This window comes from Ovis canadensis, chromosome 12 (assembly GCF_042477335.2).
Source record: "Ovis canadensis isolate MfBH-ARS-UI-01 breed Bighorn chromosome 12, ARS-UI_OviCan_v2, whole genome shotgun sequence".
NCBI classification, from domain to species: domain Eukaryota; kingdom Metazoa; phylum Chordata; class Mammalia; order Artiodactyla; family Bovidae; genus Ovis; species Ovis canadensis.
Window position 1 is genome coordinate 57,341,509 of NC_091256.1, and position 14,613 is coordinate 57,356,121.

Sequence of the window (14,613 nt, forward strand, 5' to 3'; positions counted from 1 at the left end):
TAGGCAGATGACACCACCCTTATGGCAGAAAGTGAAGAAGAACTAAAGAGCTTCTTGATGAAAGTGAAAGAGGAGAGTGAAAAAGTTGGCTTAAAGCTCAACATTAAGAAAACTAAGATCATGGCATCTGGTCCCATCACTTCATGGCAGATAGATGGGGAAGCAATGGAAACAGTGACAGACTTTATTTGGGGGGGGCTCCAAAATCACAGCAGATGGTGGCTGGAGCCATAAAACTCAAAGACGCTTGCTCCTTGGAAGAAAAGTTATCACTAACCTAGACAGCATATTAAAAAGTAGAGACATTACTTTGCCAACAATCTTGTCAAGGCTATTGTTTTTTCAGTAGTCGTGTGGATGTGAGAGTTGGACCATAAAGAAAGCTGAGGGCCAAAGAATTGATGCTATTGAACTGTGGTGTTGGAGAAGACTCTTGAGAGTCATGTGGATAGCAAGGAGATCCAACCAGTCCATCCTAAAGGAATTAGGTCCTGAATATTCATTGGAAGGACTGATGCTGAAGCTGAAACTCTAATACTTTGGCCACCTGATGCTAGGAAAGATTGAAGGTAGGAGGAGGAGGGGACGACAGAGGATGAGATGGTTGGATGGCATCAGCAACTCAATGGACGTGAGTTTGAGTAAACTCCAGGAGTTGGTGATGGACAGGGAGGCCTGGCGTGCTACAGTCCATGGGGTCGCAAAGAGTCGAACACGACTAAGCAACTGAGCTGAACTAAACTGAAGAAAGGCTGAGGTGGGATGCCTTGCCTGTTCGCAGGCCTGACATCCTTGTGTGTCCTCAAGGGCTGCTGATCGATGCCTGAGTATTGTTTATACTCCGACGATATATAGCCAATATCTCTTTTAGTCTGCATTATGGTGAGCTCACTGGAAAATTTAAACTGTGACACTTGAGGTGACATTTTCTTAGTAAGATTCCTGCAGCCTTGGAGACAAGTGACAAAAAAAAAATCACTTCAGTCTCTGCAGCGCTGAGGGAGAGCACGGACTGGGGACTGAGCAGGTGTGAAGGTGAACCTGGCTTTACTGGGAGCCACACAGTTGGACAGGAAGGTCCCCTGGTCTCACTGAGGGCGCTCATGGTCCCAGGGGAGAGGAGCGCCAGGATACAGTTAACACTCGGCTCTATTGTGTCTTCCTCACCATCTGGGTCCTCAGCTGACTTCTCCTCTCACTTCTGCCCAAAGGTTGTGGAAAGGAGGAGAACGCCAGCTGAGATCAGAGAAGAGTTTGAGCGGCTGCAGCGCGAGAGAGAGGAGAGGCGACTGCAGCAGCGCACCAACCCCAAGGTCAGTGGCTGGTTCTGGGGGGAGCAGCGGTCTGACGTGGTCAGTGCTGTGGGCTCTTACAGTGAGGCCGTGAGAATTGGGAGGAACCGAGTGTCACTTATCAGGTCTCAGAGTGGCACCTGCCTGGAGGGCCACTAGCAGGCCTGTTGGCGATGCCTGGAGAGAAGGCAAAACAGGAAACATCCCGAGTACGGGCACAGGCCAGCTGGTGAAGACCCATCCTTATAATCATGCTGTCCAAGCCCTTGACTGTAAGAATCAGCCAGAGGCCCGTGTCAAGAGAGGACAGCCGCCTGCCCGCACACTGAGGCCCAGGGCTCCTTGCAAACCAGTTAGGATACGGAGGGCCAGAGAGCCCAGACCATGGGGCATTTCCAAACCGCAGTAAGTGGGGGCTGTGTGTGCAACACCCAGGGCAAGAGCGCCATGAACACCAGGTAACAGGCTGTTTCTGTAGCCATAGGGTGACCTCTTTTACCCATCAGTCAGGTCCCTGATGGAGGCTGAGTCATATAACCCAGGGACACGCCTGAGTCTGAGAGTTACTTTTCAGTCCAGTTATGGTCTCTCTTTCCTGTGATTCATTGGGGAGGCAGATTTTTCTGCGTGCGCACCTCGGTCCCATGACACACAGGATAACTCGGTCAGTTCACGGTGCCAGTGGTACTGAATGACTGACTGCACTTGGCTCAGGGTTCCTGCTCCACAGTGTTTAATAATAAGAGAACTCGGCAGGCGGGCTCTGTCAGTGCGGCCAGAACAGCCCGGCAGGCAGCCTGAAGATCTTCTAAAGGAAAAGAACAAATGCTGGCTTGCACGAGGGAAGCTTGATATTAGGAGTTTCTGATCACATGCACTGTACAAAATGGACTTTTCTAAGACCCTACATCATTTAAAGGCCCACATATTCAGAAAACTCCCATCTCTACGAATCCTGTTATATTACAGGGTGTATTCGTAAATGCCAGGGCCTCTCCTTCCCAACCCTTGAGAGTGACAGCTTCAATAGAACAGTTACTTTGGGTCAGCCAGGACAGAGACTTGAAACACTGGCTGCACCAAGTCAGGGGCTGTGAGATGTTGAGACAGTTGAAAATCTCTGAGGTGCTCTGAACCATGCTGACAGGTTCTCTTGAGGGTCCAGCCAGCACCCCAGGGGGAGTCTGGGTAAATATCCGCATTGGCAGGTGGAGATCAGGAGTGGGGAGGGGTGCCTGGCATGAGCGGGCTGTTCCTATGGGGTCTTTGCTGTGCTGGCTGAAGTTCTGCTGCTTTCGGAGCAGTGAGGGGGAAAGAGTGTCACAGCAGCCCACGCCTCTGTGTCCTGGGATGAGATGGTCCATCTGGGTGTGCACGATGATCGTTTGTTGTGCTTCTATGGAGATGTGTCTCCAGGCCATATTTATGTGGAATGAGGAAGCACAGCTGTGACCATTCCACACGGGTATGCAGGATGTTGTACGATTCCCAATACTTCACTACTTCTATAAAGTGCTGCCGGATAAATAAAGATATTTCCTAACCAGAAGTACTGAGTGATAACCAGATGTTGGCTCTGCAGCATTTTGAAGAGAGGTTTCTAGCTGGATCTTTTATTTCATTTCCAAATGTTTTTCTTTGCAAGATGAGCAGTGAGGTTTAGCATGTCCTCATCCTAAAATGAGAGGGGTGATCTCTTTTGAGACGACCAGGAGGAGGACCCTTCTGATGACCGGGGAGGGCTTGCACTGGTTTGTCACCCGGGTCCCACAGGGGACCGTGGCTTGTAGAGGAAGGGAGGGGCAGACTGGATAATGTTCGTAGAACTGCCTCTGAAACTGGGGTGGGTGTTTCTCCATTTTCACAACAAGAGTTCACTGGGGAGGAATTTTCCAGTTGGAGTATGTACCAAGAACAAGCAAAAAGATCAAGTGGGAAAAACTCGTAGGTTGGAAATACCACCTCTGACGCAGTGATGTGGGATGCAGAGCTCACCCTTTGACCTCTGTGCAGGTTTCTAGTTTGTGAAATAAGGATGTTTATCCTAACCACCATGCCAAGTTGTTAAACGATTGAAGAAATATGACATAGATGCTCTGGAAGTGCAAAGTGGTATGCATACCGAGGTTAGGTTAAGAACTTGCTTCAGTGTCTCGATCAGCACCGCGTGGAAAGCATTCGCCTCATTCAGGTGATCCATTGCCCCCAGTAGCTGGGTTTGTTGGGAGGAAATCTGTCAGTTGGGTTCTGGAAATGGCCCTCTACAGATACCACCCCCCTGCTCCCTTGGCTGAAGTGCAGTGCCTTCCATGTGGCCAGCCCCCTGTGAGTCCTGCCTTGTGTGCGGGTGCTGCGGGGTGGGAAGGAGGGAGTGGGTGCTAGCTCCATTCAGCAGGTGCCTCCTTCCCTCTGGCCCTGTCGCCAGTGGGACCCAAGCGAGCGCACAGGCTCCACGTATGCTAGGGCAGCCTGGGGAGCCTCGCACTTGCCATCGGGGCTCTGGATTCGGACTCCACCCCCAGTTCTGGGCCCTGGGCCCAGTCACTTCTCCAGCTTTAGCTCTGTTTCTCCCTGTGTGAAATGAGAGGTTTGCCATGAGGCCCAGAGCATAGGGTCACATCCTCAGACCCCAAAATCCTTAGCTTCGTCATCTGATTGCTGTCTTTCAGGCTATGTGCCGTCAAATTCCTCTATCTGCATTTCCTGCTGGAAAATGCCAAGCTTAGGTTGTTGGGTCCCAGGGTCTCCAGGGCACTCCATGTTGAGGAGGGGAGGGGATTTATAATCAGACAGATGGTGAGGTTCGTCTGCATCCTTGAGGGTTGAGTGTGACTGGGGTCTGAGGGGACTACCCTGGCCTTCCTTTCTCCATCCTTAAGATCATACGATAGGCTTGTTCTCTGCCGTGTTCACGTCATATTGATTACTGTCATCCCTTTCTTTTGCTAATACCCGTAAATCTTCTCTCTCTGGACAGCAGCCAGTTCTGGGAGTCAGACTTTTCGCTGCCTTTTTAATGAACTTGTCCAGACCTCATAAGAAGCAAGACGTTAAGTCAAAGATTGTTTAGTGGGCTTCATTGTCTGACTTTGAGAGTATCATTTCCTTTCTTTTGGACCCTGTTACGTAAGAGTTTCGTGGAGATTGTTTCTGGGTTCCCTGGACCATTTGTTCTCCTTTCACTGTTACAGAGGTCGACATAAACTCCATGGTAATTTTATGTCTTCCTGATTTTAGAAGGGCCATCTTATCGGTGTGGTTTTCTATAATAGCTGAAAATCACAATTCAACTTTACCAGGAAAACAAAATGTAAAATAATGTGTCAAGGAAGACATGTAAGCCCAAAGTAGTTTCATAAAGTTTTTTTTTTTTTATGATGTGTTTTGGTTGCCATGCCTAATGATCATAGCCCTTGGAATGAGTCCATGGTTATAGCTTCAGTCTGTTCCATGGAAGTGACTCTGATGTCGTAAACCGAATTGACTTGGCTGACAGGATAATCATGCAGAAGAAAAGCTGTTTGAACCCATATGTTTGCTGTGCTCAGTGGCAGAAAGGGGCAATTTACCGTATGCAGAAATGGGCTGCTGTTGAAAGTGAACAAACCGGGATGGTGTCACCAAAGGAGAAGGGACCAGGTCGAAAAAGTGCTGTGATATTAAGTGGATCTTTGGCAGAGAGGCAAGGTGGCCAACTGGAGGGGTGTATAGAAAGCTCTTTTACGTGGGTCATAGCTGCATCTGCATCCTGCCAGCGAGATAGCTGATAAACCAAGTGTCAGGATTAAAGGCTACAGGGTGGGGTAGTGGGGCAGCATTGCAGTTGGGACCGAGTTTCCTTAGAAGCCCTGGTAAGTTGAGTTAAAAACTTTAAAAGCCAGCTTAAAACTCAGCATTCAGAAAACAGTGATCACCAAATCTGGTCCTATCACTTCACGGAAAATCAGTCAGTTCAGTTGCTCAGTTGTGTCCAACTCTTTGCGACCCCGTGGACTGCAGCGCACCAGGCTTCCCTGTCCATCACCAACTCCTGGAGCTTGCTCAAATTCATGTCCATTGACTCGGTGATGCCATCCAACAATTTCATCCTCTGCATATACATGTCCCCTTCTCTTCCTGCCTTCAATCTTTCCCAGCATCAGGGTCTTTTCCAGTGAGTCACTTCTTCACATCAAGTAGCCCAAGTATTGGAGTTTCAGCTTCAGCATCAGTCCTTCCAATGAATATTCAGGACTGATTTCTTTTAGGATGGACTGGTTGGATCTCCTTGCAGTCCAGGGGATGCTCAAGAGTCTTCTCCAACACCACAGTTAAAAAGCATCAATTCTTCAGTGCTCAGCTTTCTTTATAGTCCAACTCTCACATCCACACATGACTACTGGAAAAACCATAACTTTGACTAGATGGACCTTTGTCAGAAAAGTAATGCTTTTGCTTTTTGATATGCTGTCTAGGATGGTCATAGCTTTTCTTCCAAGGCGCAAGCATCTTTTAATTTCATGGCTGCAGTCACCATCTGCCGTGATTTTTGAGCCCAAGAAAATAAAGTCTATCACTATTTCCATTGTTTCCCCATCTATTTACCAGCAAGTGTTGGGACCGGATGCCATGATCTTCATTTTTTTAATGTTGAGATTTAAGCCAACTTTTTCACTCTCCTCTTTCGCCTTGATCAAGAGGTTCTTTAGTTCTTCACTTTCTGCCATAAGGGTGGTGTCATCTGCGTATCTGAAGTTATTGATATTTCTTCTGGCAATCTTGATTCCAGCTTATGCTTCATCCAGCCCAGCATTTTGCATGATGTATTCTGCATGTAAGTTAAATAAGCAGAATGGCAATATACAGCCTTGACATACTCCTTTCCCAGTTTGGAACCAGTCCATTGTTCCATGTCCGGTTCTAACTGTTGCTTCTTGACCTGCATATACACTTCTCAGGAGGCAGATAAGGTGGCCCAGTCATGGAAAATAGATGGGGAAAAATGGAAACAGTGGCAGAGTTTATTTTCTTGGGCTCCAAAATCACTGTGGACAGAGACTACAGCCATTAAATTAAAAGATGTTTGCTCCTTGGAAGAAAAGCTATGACAAACATAGACAGCATATTGAAAAGCAGAGATATCACCTTGCCAACAAAGGTCCATCTAGTCAAAGCTGTGGCTTTTCCAGTAGTTATGTACGGATGTGAGAGTTGGACCATAAAGGAGGCTGAGCACCGATGCTTTTGAACTGTGGTGCTGCAGAAGACTCTTGAGAGTCCTTTGGACTGCAAGGAGATCAAACCTGTCGGTCTTAAAGCAAGTCAACCCTGAATATTCATTGAAAGAACTGATGCTGATGCTGAAGCTCCAGTACTTTGGCCACCTGATGCGAAGACCCAACTCGCTGGAAAAGACCCTGATGATGGGAAAGGTTGAGGGCAAGAGGAGAAGGGGATGATAGAGGATAAAACAGTTGGATGGCATCATCAATTTAATGGATATGAGTTTTATAGGATACTGAAAGAGGAACTCCCCAGGTCAGTAGGTGCCCAACACGCTACTGGAGATCAGTGGAGAAATAACTCCAGAAAGAATGAAGGGATGGAGCCAAAGCAAAAACATACCCAGCTGTGGATGTGAATGGTGATAGAAGCAAGATCTGGTGCTGTAAGAGCAATATTGCGTAGGAACCTGGAATGTCAGGTCCATGAATCAAGGCAAATTGGAAGTGGTCAAACAACAGATGGCAAGAGTGAACGTCGACATTCTAGGAATCAGCAAACTAAAATGGACTGGAATGGGTGAATTTAACTCAAATGACCATTATATCTACTACTGCGAGCAGGAATCCCTCAGAAGAAATGGAGTAGCCATCATGGTCAACAAAAGAGTCCAAAATGCAGTATTTGGATGCAATCTCAAAAACGACAGACTGATCTCTGTTTGTCTCCAAGGCAAACCATTCAGTATCACAGTTATCCAAGTCTATGCCCCAACCAGTAACGCTGAAAAAGCTGAAGTTGAACGGTTCTATGAAGACCTCCAAGACCTTTTAGAACTAACACCCCAAAAAGATGTCCTTTTCATTATAGAGGACTGGAATGCAAAAGTAGGAAGTCAAGAAACACCTGGAGTAACAGGCAAATTTGGCCTTGGAATGCAGAATGAAGCAGGGCAAAGACTAATAGAGTTTTGCCAAGAAAATGCACTGGTCATAGCAAACACCGTCTTCCAACAGCACAAGAGAAGACTCTACACATGGACATCACCAGATGGTCAACACTGAAAACAGATTGATTATATTGTTTGCAGCCAAAGATGGAGAAGCTCTATACAGTCAACAAAAACAAGACCAGGAGCTGACTGTGGCTCAGATCATGAACTCCTTATTACCAAATTCAGACTGAAATTGAAGAAAGTAGGGAAAACCACTAGACCATTCAAGTATGACCTCAATCAAATCCCTTATGATTATATAGTGGAAGTGAGAAATAGATTTAAGGGCCTAGATCTGATAGATAGAGTGCCTGATGAACTATGGAATGAGGTTCGTGACATTGTACAGGAGACAGGGATCAAGACCATCCCCATGTAAAAGAAATGCAAAAAAGCAAAATGGCTGTCTGGGGGAAGTCTTACAAATAGCTGTGAAAAGAAGAGAAGTGAAAAACAAAGGGGAAAGGGAATGATATAAGCATCTGAATGCAGAGTTCCAAAGAATAGCAAGAAGAGATAAGAAAGCCTTCTTCAGCGATCAATGCAAAGAAATAGAGGAAAACAACAGAATGGGAAAGACTAGAGATCTCTTCAAGAAAATTAGAGATACCAAGGGAACATTTCATGCAAAGATGGGCTCGATAAAGGACAGAAATGGTATGGACCTGACAGAAGCAGAAGCTATTAGGAAGAGATGGCAAGAATACACAGAAGGACTGTACAAAAAAGATCTTCACGACCCAGATAATCATGATGATGTGATCACTCATCTAGAGCCAGACATCCTAGAATGTGAAGTCAAGTGGGCCTTAGAAAGCATCACTACGAACAAAGCTAGTGGAGGTGATGGAATTCCAGTTGAGCTATTTCAAATCCTGAAAGATGATGCTGTGAAAGTGCTGCACTCAATATGCCAGCAAATTTGGAAACCTCAGCAGTGGCCACAGGACTGGAAAAGGTCAGTTTTCATTCCAATCCCAAAGAAAGACAATGCCAAAGAATGCTCAAACTACCGCACAATTGCACTCATCTCACATGCAGTAAAGTAATGCTCAAAATTCTCCAAGCCAGGCTTCAGCAATACATGAACCATGAACTCCCGATGTTCAAGCTGGTTTTAGAAAAGGCAGAGGAACCAGAGATCAAATTGCCAACATCCGCTGGATCATGGAAAGAGCAAGAGAGTTCCAGAAAAACATCTATTTCTGCTTTCTTGACTATGCCAAAGCCTTTGACTGTGTGGATCACAATAAACTGTGGAAAATTCTGAAAGAGATGGGAATACCAGATCACCTGACCTGCCTCTTGAGAAATCTGTATGCAGGTCAGGAAGCAACAGAACTGGACATGGAACAACAGACTGGTTTCAAATAGGAATAGGAGTACATCAAGGCTGTATATTGTCACCCTGCTTATTTAACTTCTATGCAGAGTACATCATGAGAAACACTGGACTGGAAGAAACACAAGCTGGAATCAAGATTGCTGGGAGAAATATCAATAACCTTAGATATGCAGATGACACCACCCGTATGGCAGGAAGTGAAGAGGAACTAAAAAGCCTCTTGATGAAAGAGGAGAGTGAAAAAGTTGGCTTAAAGTTCAGCATTCAGAAAACAAAGATCATGGCATCTGGTCCCATCACTTCATGGGAAATAGATGGGGAAACAGTGGAAACAGTGTCAGACTTTATTTTTGAGGGCTCCAAAATCACTGCAGATGGTGATTGCAGCCATGAAATTAAAAGATGCTTACTTCTTGGAAGAAAAGTTATGACCAACCTAGATAGCATATTCAAAAGCAGAGACATTACGTTGCCAACTAAGGTCCGTCTAGTTAAGGCTATGGTTTTTCCAGTGGTCATGTATGGATGTGAGAATTGGACTGTGAAGAAGGCTGAGCACTGAAGAATTGATGCTTTTGAACTGTGGTGTTGGAGAAGACTCTTGAGAGTCCCTTGGACTGCAAGGAGATCCAACCAATCCATTCTGAAGGAGATCAGCCCTGGGATTTCTTTGAAGGAATGATGCTAAAGCCAAAACTCCAGTACTTTGGCCACCTCATGCGAAGAGTTGACTCACTGGAAAAGACTCTGAAGCTGTGAGGGATTGGGGGCAGGAGGAGAAGGGGACGACAGAGGAAGAGATGGCTGGATGGCATCACTGACTCGATGGACGTGAGTCTGAGTGAACTCCAGGAGTTGGTGATGGACAGGGAGGCCTGGCGTGCTGTGATTCTTGGGGTCACAAAGAATCGGACACAACTGAGTGACTGCACCAAACTGAACTGAACTGAACTGAAAAGATGGTGAAGGACAGAGAAGCCTGGCATGCTGTAGTCCATGAGGTCGCAAAGAGCAGGACAGAACTGGGCAACTGAACAACATCAATGAAACTAGTCAGTTAACTGATGTACATCACAATGTGTTTGCCTATTAAAAATTCAGATTATCAGGCTGCTACCTGGGAATCTGTGTTTTTGCAAGTCCCCACCCCAGGAATTCAGATGGGTGGCTGAATATGAGAAGAATACAGAAGAATGCAGTAGTCTACAGATGAAAGAATAAAAGGGTATATTTTTTACAGTGTTTCGTTAATGGTTAAAGAACAACGGCGGGGATTGACTTAAGGATGGATATTTGGTCATTCAGGAGGATGGTGATCCAGTGGGGTTGTAATTTACAGATTGGAATAAGTATTTACAAGTAGCAGTCGGCTACTTCCCTTTGTGTTTAGTTCATTAAGTCTTTGAATCTTAGCAGTTTGTGAATTTTATTTAGTAGCTCAAAACTTGAGAAACTAAGTAAATCAGATTCTTTTGACAACCTGTGTACTCTTATGACTGTGATCTGTTTGAAAATAGTATGGAACCATGGGGTGTGCTCCCCATGGAGTCTGTTAGCTCTGGTTGAGGCCGGGGTGGGGGGCATGGAGTGACTGTCCCACGCTCTATATTGAAACTTTCAGCCTCAGAAAAGTCACAGAGTTCTCAGTTGAACATCTGCAGCTGCTGGGTGTCTTGCAGCAGTTTTTCAGTAGTGTTGTCATTGCATGGAAAGGTCTGTACGAGACTTGTCACTGTCATTGTCCTTTGATGCTCTGACAGCAGAGTTAGGTGCCCTTGGACAAAGGTCAGCACACAGTGGTGGCCTGCTACCTCTTTCTGTCCAGCTCAGGAGCTAAGAAGAGTTACTTGTTTCAATGGCTTTTAGGAAATCAAAAGAATAATATTTTGTCATACATAAAAATAATATGAAACTCAAGCTTCAGTGTCCATAAACATAGTTTTATTGTTATATAGCAAAGCTTGTTCACTTACACATTCCCTTTGGGTTTTGCACTGTAGCATCAGAGCAGAGCATCTGCCCACAAAACGTAAAGCACTGATACCAGGCTGTTTATGGAAAAGTATGTGACTACCCTGCTGTAGGAAAATAAGGTGAAATGTGCTCATGGCAGGGAGAAAACAAAATACTTTAAAAGTTTTGTGTTTCATACTTAATAGCAAAGGTTATTTGAAAGTATTTTCCTTTGTAAACTTTTCATTTGATAAAATCTGATTTAGTACCAATTTAATAATAAAAGGATATAAACTTGCATATATTGAGTTAGTGGTTGGAAGAAGTCTAACCTAAATCTGCCTCTCATTCCTAAGTCATGTCTTCCCACTGTATGAAAAGCATATTATGTTGGAAGTGAAAATGAATTATAAGTTGCAGCCAAACCCTGTTTGACTTGTAGGGAAGTATAATTCTGGTGCTGTGACCAGTCAATTTTCAGAAGGTCGTTTTCCTGGAAACAGAAGAAGAGCAGAAAGCATCAGGACCACTCTCTGAAGTGAGGACGTGTCCTTGCAGCCTCACAGTGACCTGATCAGTCCCTGTCTGGGGCGGCTCCTCGGACATGGCTGGCACCTGAGCCTCAGGTTCTCCTCACTTCTCCACTCCTCTGGGTCATTTTTTTTCTTTTTTGGGGGGAAGGGGCGGTCATTTTTCATAAGCTTGTCAGCACCGAAGGCTGTCAAATCACAGAAGTGACCGCTCATTGGAGTTTTTTACTATTTGGGCCTTATTTAAAGAAACAACAAAATAGTTGAGAGAAAGTGATGCCTTGAGCACTGTTTTTAAACTTCTAGAGTCTGCTCTCAGAGAAGGCAATGGCACCCCACTCCAGTACTCTTGCCTGGAAAATCCCATGGATGGAGGAGCCTGGAAGGCTGCAGTCCATGGGGTCGCCATAGGGTCGGACACGACTGAGCGACTTCACTTTCACTTTTCACTTTCATGCATTGGAGAAGGAAATGGCAACCCACTCCAGTGTTGTTGCCTGGAGAATCCCAGGGACGGGGGAGCCTGGTGGGCTGCTGTCTATGGGGTCACACAGAGTCGGACACGACTGAAGTGGCTTAGCAGCAGCAGCAAAGTGTGCTCTATCCTCTGGTGAGTCAGTTGATTGTCAATATGGAGTTAACACAGATGTTTATCATTTCAGAGGTTTTCTTTGGGAAAGGAAAGAAAACCGTCTTTAATGTTATTCTGGAAGTTTTAGCCAATACAAACAGACAAATAGTAAAAGAGATATAAATATTGAAAGGATTTTCGTTATTTGCATATGGTGTGATTGCCTGTCTTTATTTACTTATTTGGCTGCATGGTGTGACATGTGGGATCTTAGTTCCCCAAGCAGGATTAAACCCATGCTCCCTGCTTTGGGAGTATGGAGTCTCAATCAGTGGACCCCCAGGAAGTCCCTGATTGCCTTTCTTTAAAGAACCAACTGAGGGACTTCCCTGGTAGTCCAGTGCTTAAGACTCCCAAGTTCAGGACTTCCCTGGTGGTCAAGTGGTTAAGACTCTGTACTTCCAACGCAGGGGATGCAGGTTCAATCCCTGGTCAGGGAACTAAGATCCTACATGCCACGCAGCAAGGCCAAAAATAAAAAATAAAATAAAAATAATTAAAAAAAAAAAAAAGACTCCCAAGTTCCCAATGCCAGGCACCCAGGTTTGATTCCTGGTCACGGAACTAAGATCCCACATGCTGGAACTAAGGGTTTGTGTGCCACAACTAAGACCTGGTGCAGCCAAGTAAATAACTGTTTTAGAAAGAAAGAGAGGCTTCCCTGGTGGCTCAGATGGTAAAAAAAGAAAAATCTGCCTGCAGTGTGGGAGAGCCAGGTTCGATCCCTGGGTCAGGGAGATCCCCTGTAGAAGGGAATGGCTACCCACTGCAGTGTTCTTGCCCGGAGAATCCCATGGACAGAGGAACCTGAAAGGCTACAGTTCGTGGGGTTGCAAAGAGTTGGACATGACTGAACGACTAACACTTTCCCCTTTCACTTAGAATAAGAGAACAAACTGAAAACTCAGGAGTTGAATGAATTGGCCAGTGAGGAAACCCACATATGTAAATCAATGGCTTGTGAATCAGTGGTTCATGATCCTGCTTCCCTCCTGGCCCCAGCACAGAGCCAGAGGAGCCGGCGGGTCAGGTCAGGTGGCTCTGCTCTGCGCTCTGGTGGCTCACGTCCTTCACGGTCAGCCAGCATCCTCACAGTGACCTGTAGGCGGGGCAACTATGCCATTCATCATCCAAATTGGGACATTTTTGAGAGTGAAAGGGATGTTTACAAGAAAGTAGCAGAAGCAGACTCATTATTCTTGGCACACGTTCACATACTTTAAGTTCTGTCTCTGGTATTCTGTGTTCTGGTTACGTATTGCTGCATGACAAACCACTCCAGAATTCAGTGGCTTGTGAGAACGATTTGATCTCCTCTCACACCCCCGTGGGTTAATGGGACTCAGCCCGATCGTGTTTGCTTGGAGTGTGCTCGTGTGCTCACAGCCGATGGCAGCTGTATCCTGTCGAAGAAGAGGCACACGGGTGGCTGAGGGTGGCCTGCCATTTCTTACATACAGCCTCTCCCTGCTCTAGGTCGGGCTTCCTCCCAGTCCAGCAGCCTAGCAGTTGCAAGATACTTGGGTTGTTACAGGGTAGCTAACTCCCCCTCAAAAGCACATCCCCAGATGAAGCTGCAGGGTCCCTTGTGACCTGGCCTTGGAGTCCGCACCATCCCGTCCACAGCATCCTCTTGGACGAAGGCAAGTTCTGGGTCCATGCAGGTCAAGAAGGGACTCTGAAGCCTGGTGTTCCTACATGCGGGATTCTCAAGGCCACACTGTATCACTGCTGTTTTTCTGAAGAATGTCTTCTCAGTGTCTTTTTTGTTTTCCTTCATAACATTGCTGACCATATTCATACAAGGAGCAAATTTATTTAGTAGATTTTGACATTTTTGGCATATTTGATTCTTCTCTGTATACTGTAATATTCTTTTTCTTTTAGTTATTTCACTTAGCATCTTTTTAAAAATTGTATAATCGATTTACAGTATTAGTTTCAAGTGTACAACATAATGACTCAAAATCTTCATAGATTGTGCTCCATTTATATTCAAGAATAATACCCTCTAGGTCCATACATGCTGCAAGTGACAAGACTTTGTCCTTTTTTATGACTGAGTATATTCCATTGTATGTATATATACCACATGCTCTCCATCTGTTTCTCTGTCAGTGGACACTTTAGGTTGCTTCCTTGTTTTTTGTAAATAATGCTGCTGTGATATAACTTAGGGGTACATACATCTTTTCAAATCAGTGTTTTCATTTTCTTTGGCTCTATACCCAGGAATGGGATTGCCGGATCATATGATAGCTCTGTTTTAGTTTTTTAAGGAGCCTTTCCACCGTGGCTATACTGGTTTACATTCCCACCAATGGTGTGGTAGGGTTCCCTTTTCTCTGCATCCTCACCATAATTTGTTACTGTGGTCTGTAAACTGTATTCTTAATTGAGAAAATACTCTCAATTTTAAATTTCTTTGTTTCAGAACATGTAAATATTTTTCACAGGTATTGTCTTTTTGCCTCCATTCAGAATACTTTTTTTTCTTTGACAAATTTCTGAAATAAATTGTTCATGGTCTTTTGAATGCTTCAAGTTGAGATGCCATAAAACTGTAGGCAAACCTTGTTAATTTCATCCCATTCCAGGAAAGAATATAAATTTAATTGAAAATGACAGCTCCACCAGACGATTCCTTCCCAAAATTGAGATGTTCC

At 45.2% G+C, this 14,613-nt stretch overlaps 1 protein-coding gene and 1 non-coding gene across 2 annotated transcripts in view; both read left to right on the forward strand.

The window, feature by feature from the left end:
- The window catches only part of DNAJC11 (DnaJ heat shock protein family (Hsp40) member C11), a 69,195-nt gene that overhangs the window by 36,098 nt on the left and 18,484 nt on the right, over positions 1–14,613 (forward strand). The window contains exon 4 of the mRNA XM_069544784.1: positions 1,212–1,313. Within this exon, the coding sequence (XP_069400885.1) occupies positions 1,212–1,313 (102 nt within the window). The remainder of the gene's footprint in view (positions 1–1,211; positions 1,314–14,613) is intronic.
- TRNAG-UCC (transfer RNA glycine (anticodon UCC)) lies at positions 12,315–12,387 on the forward strand. Its single transcript has one exon. It is a non-coding gene; the product is annotated as a tRNA-Gly (tRNA).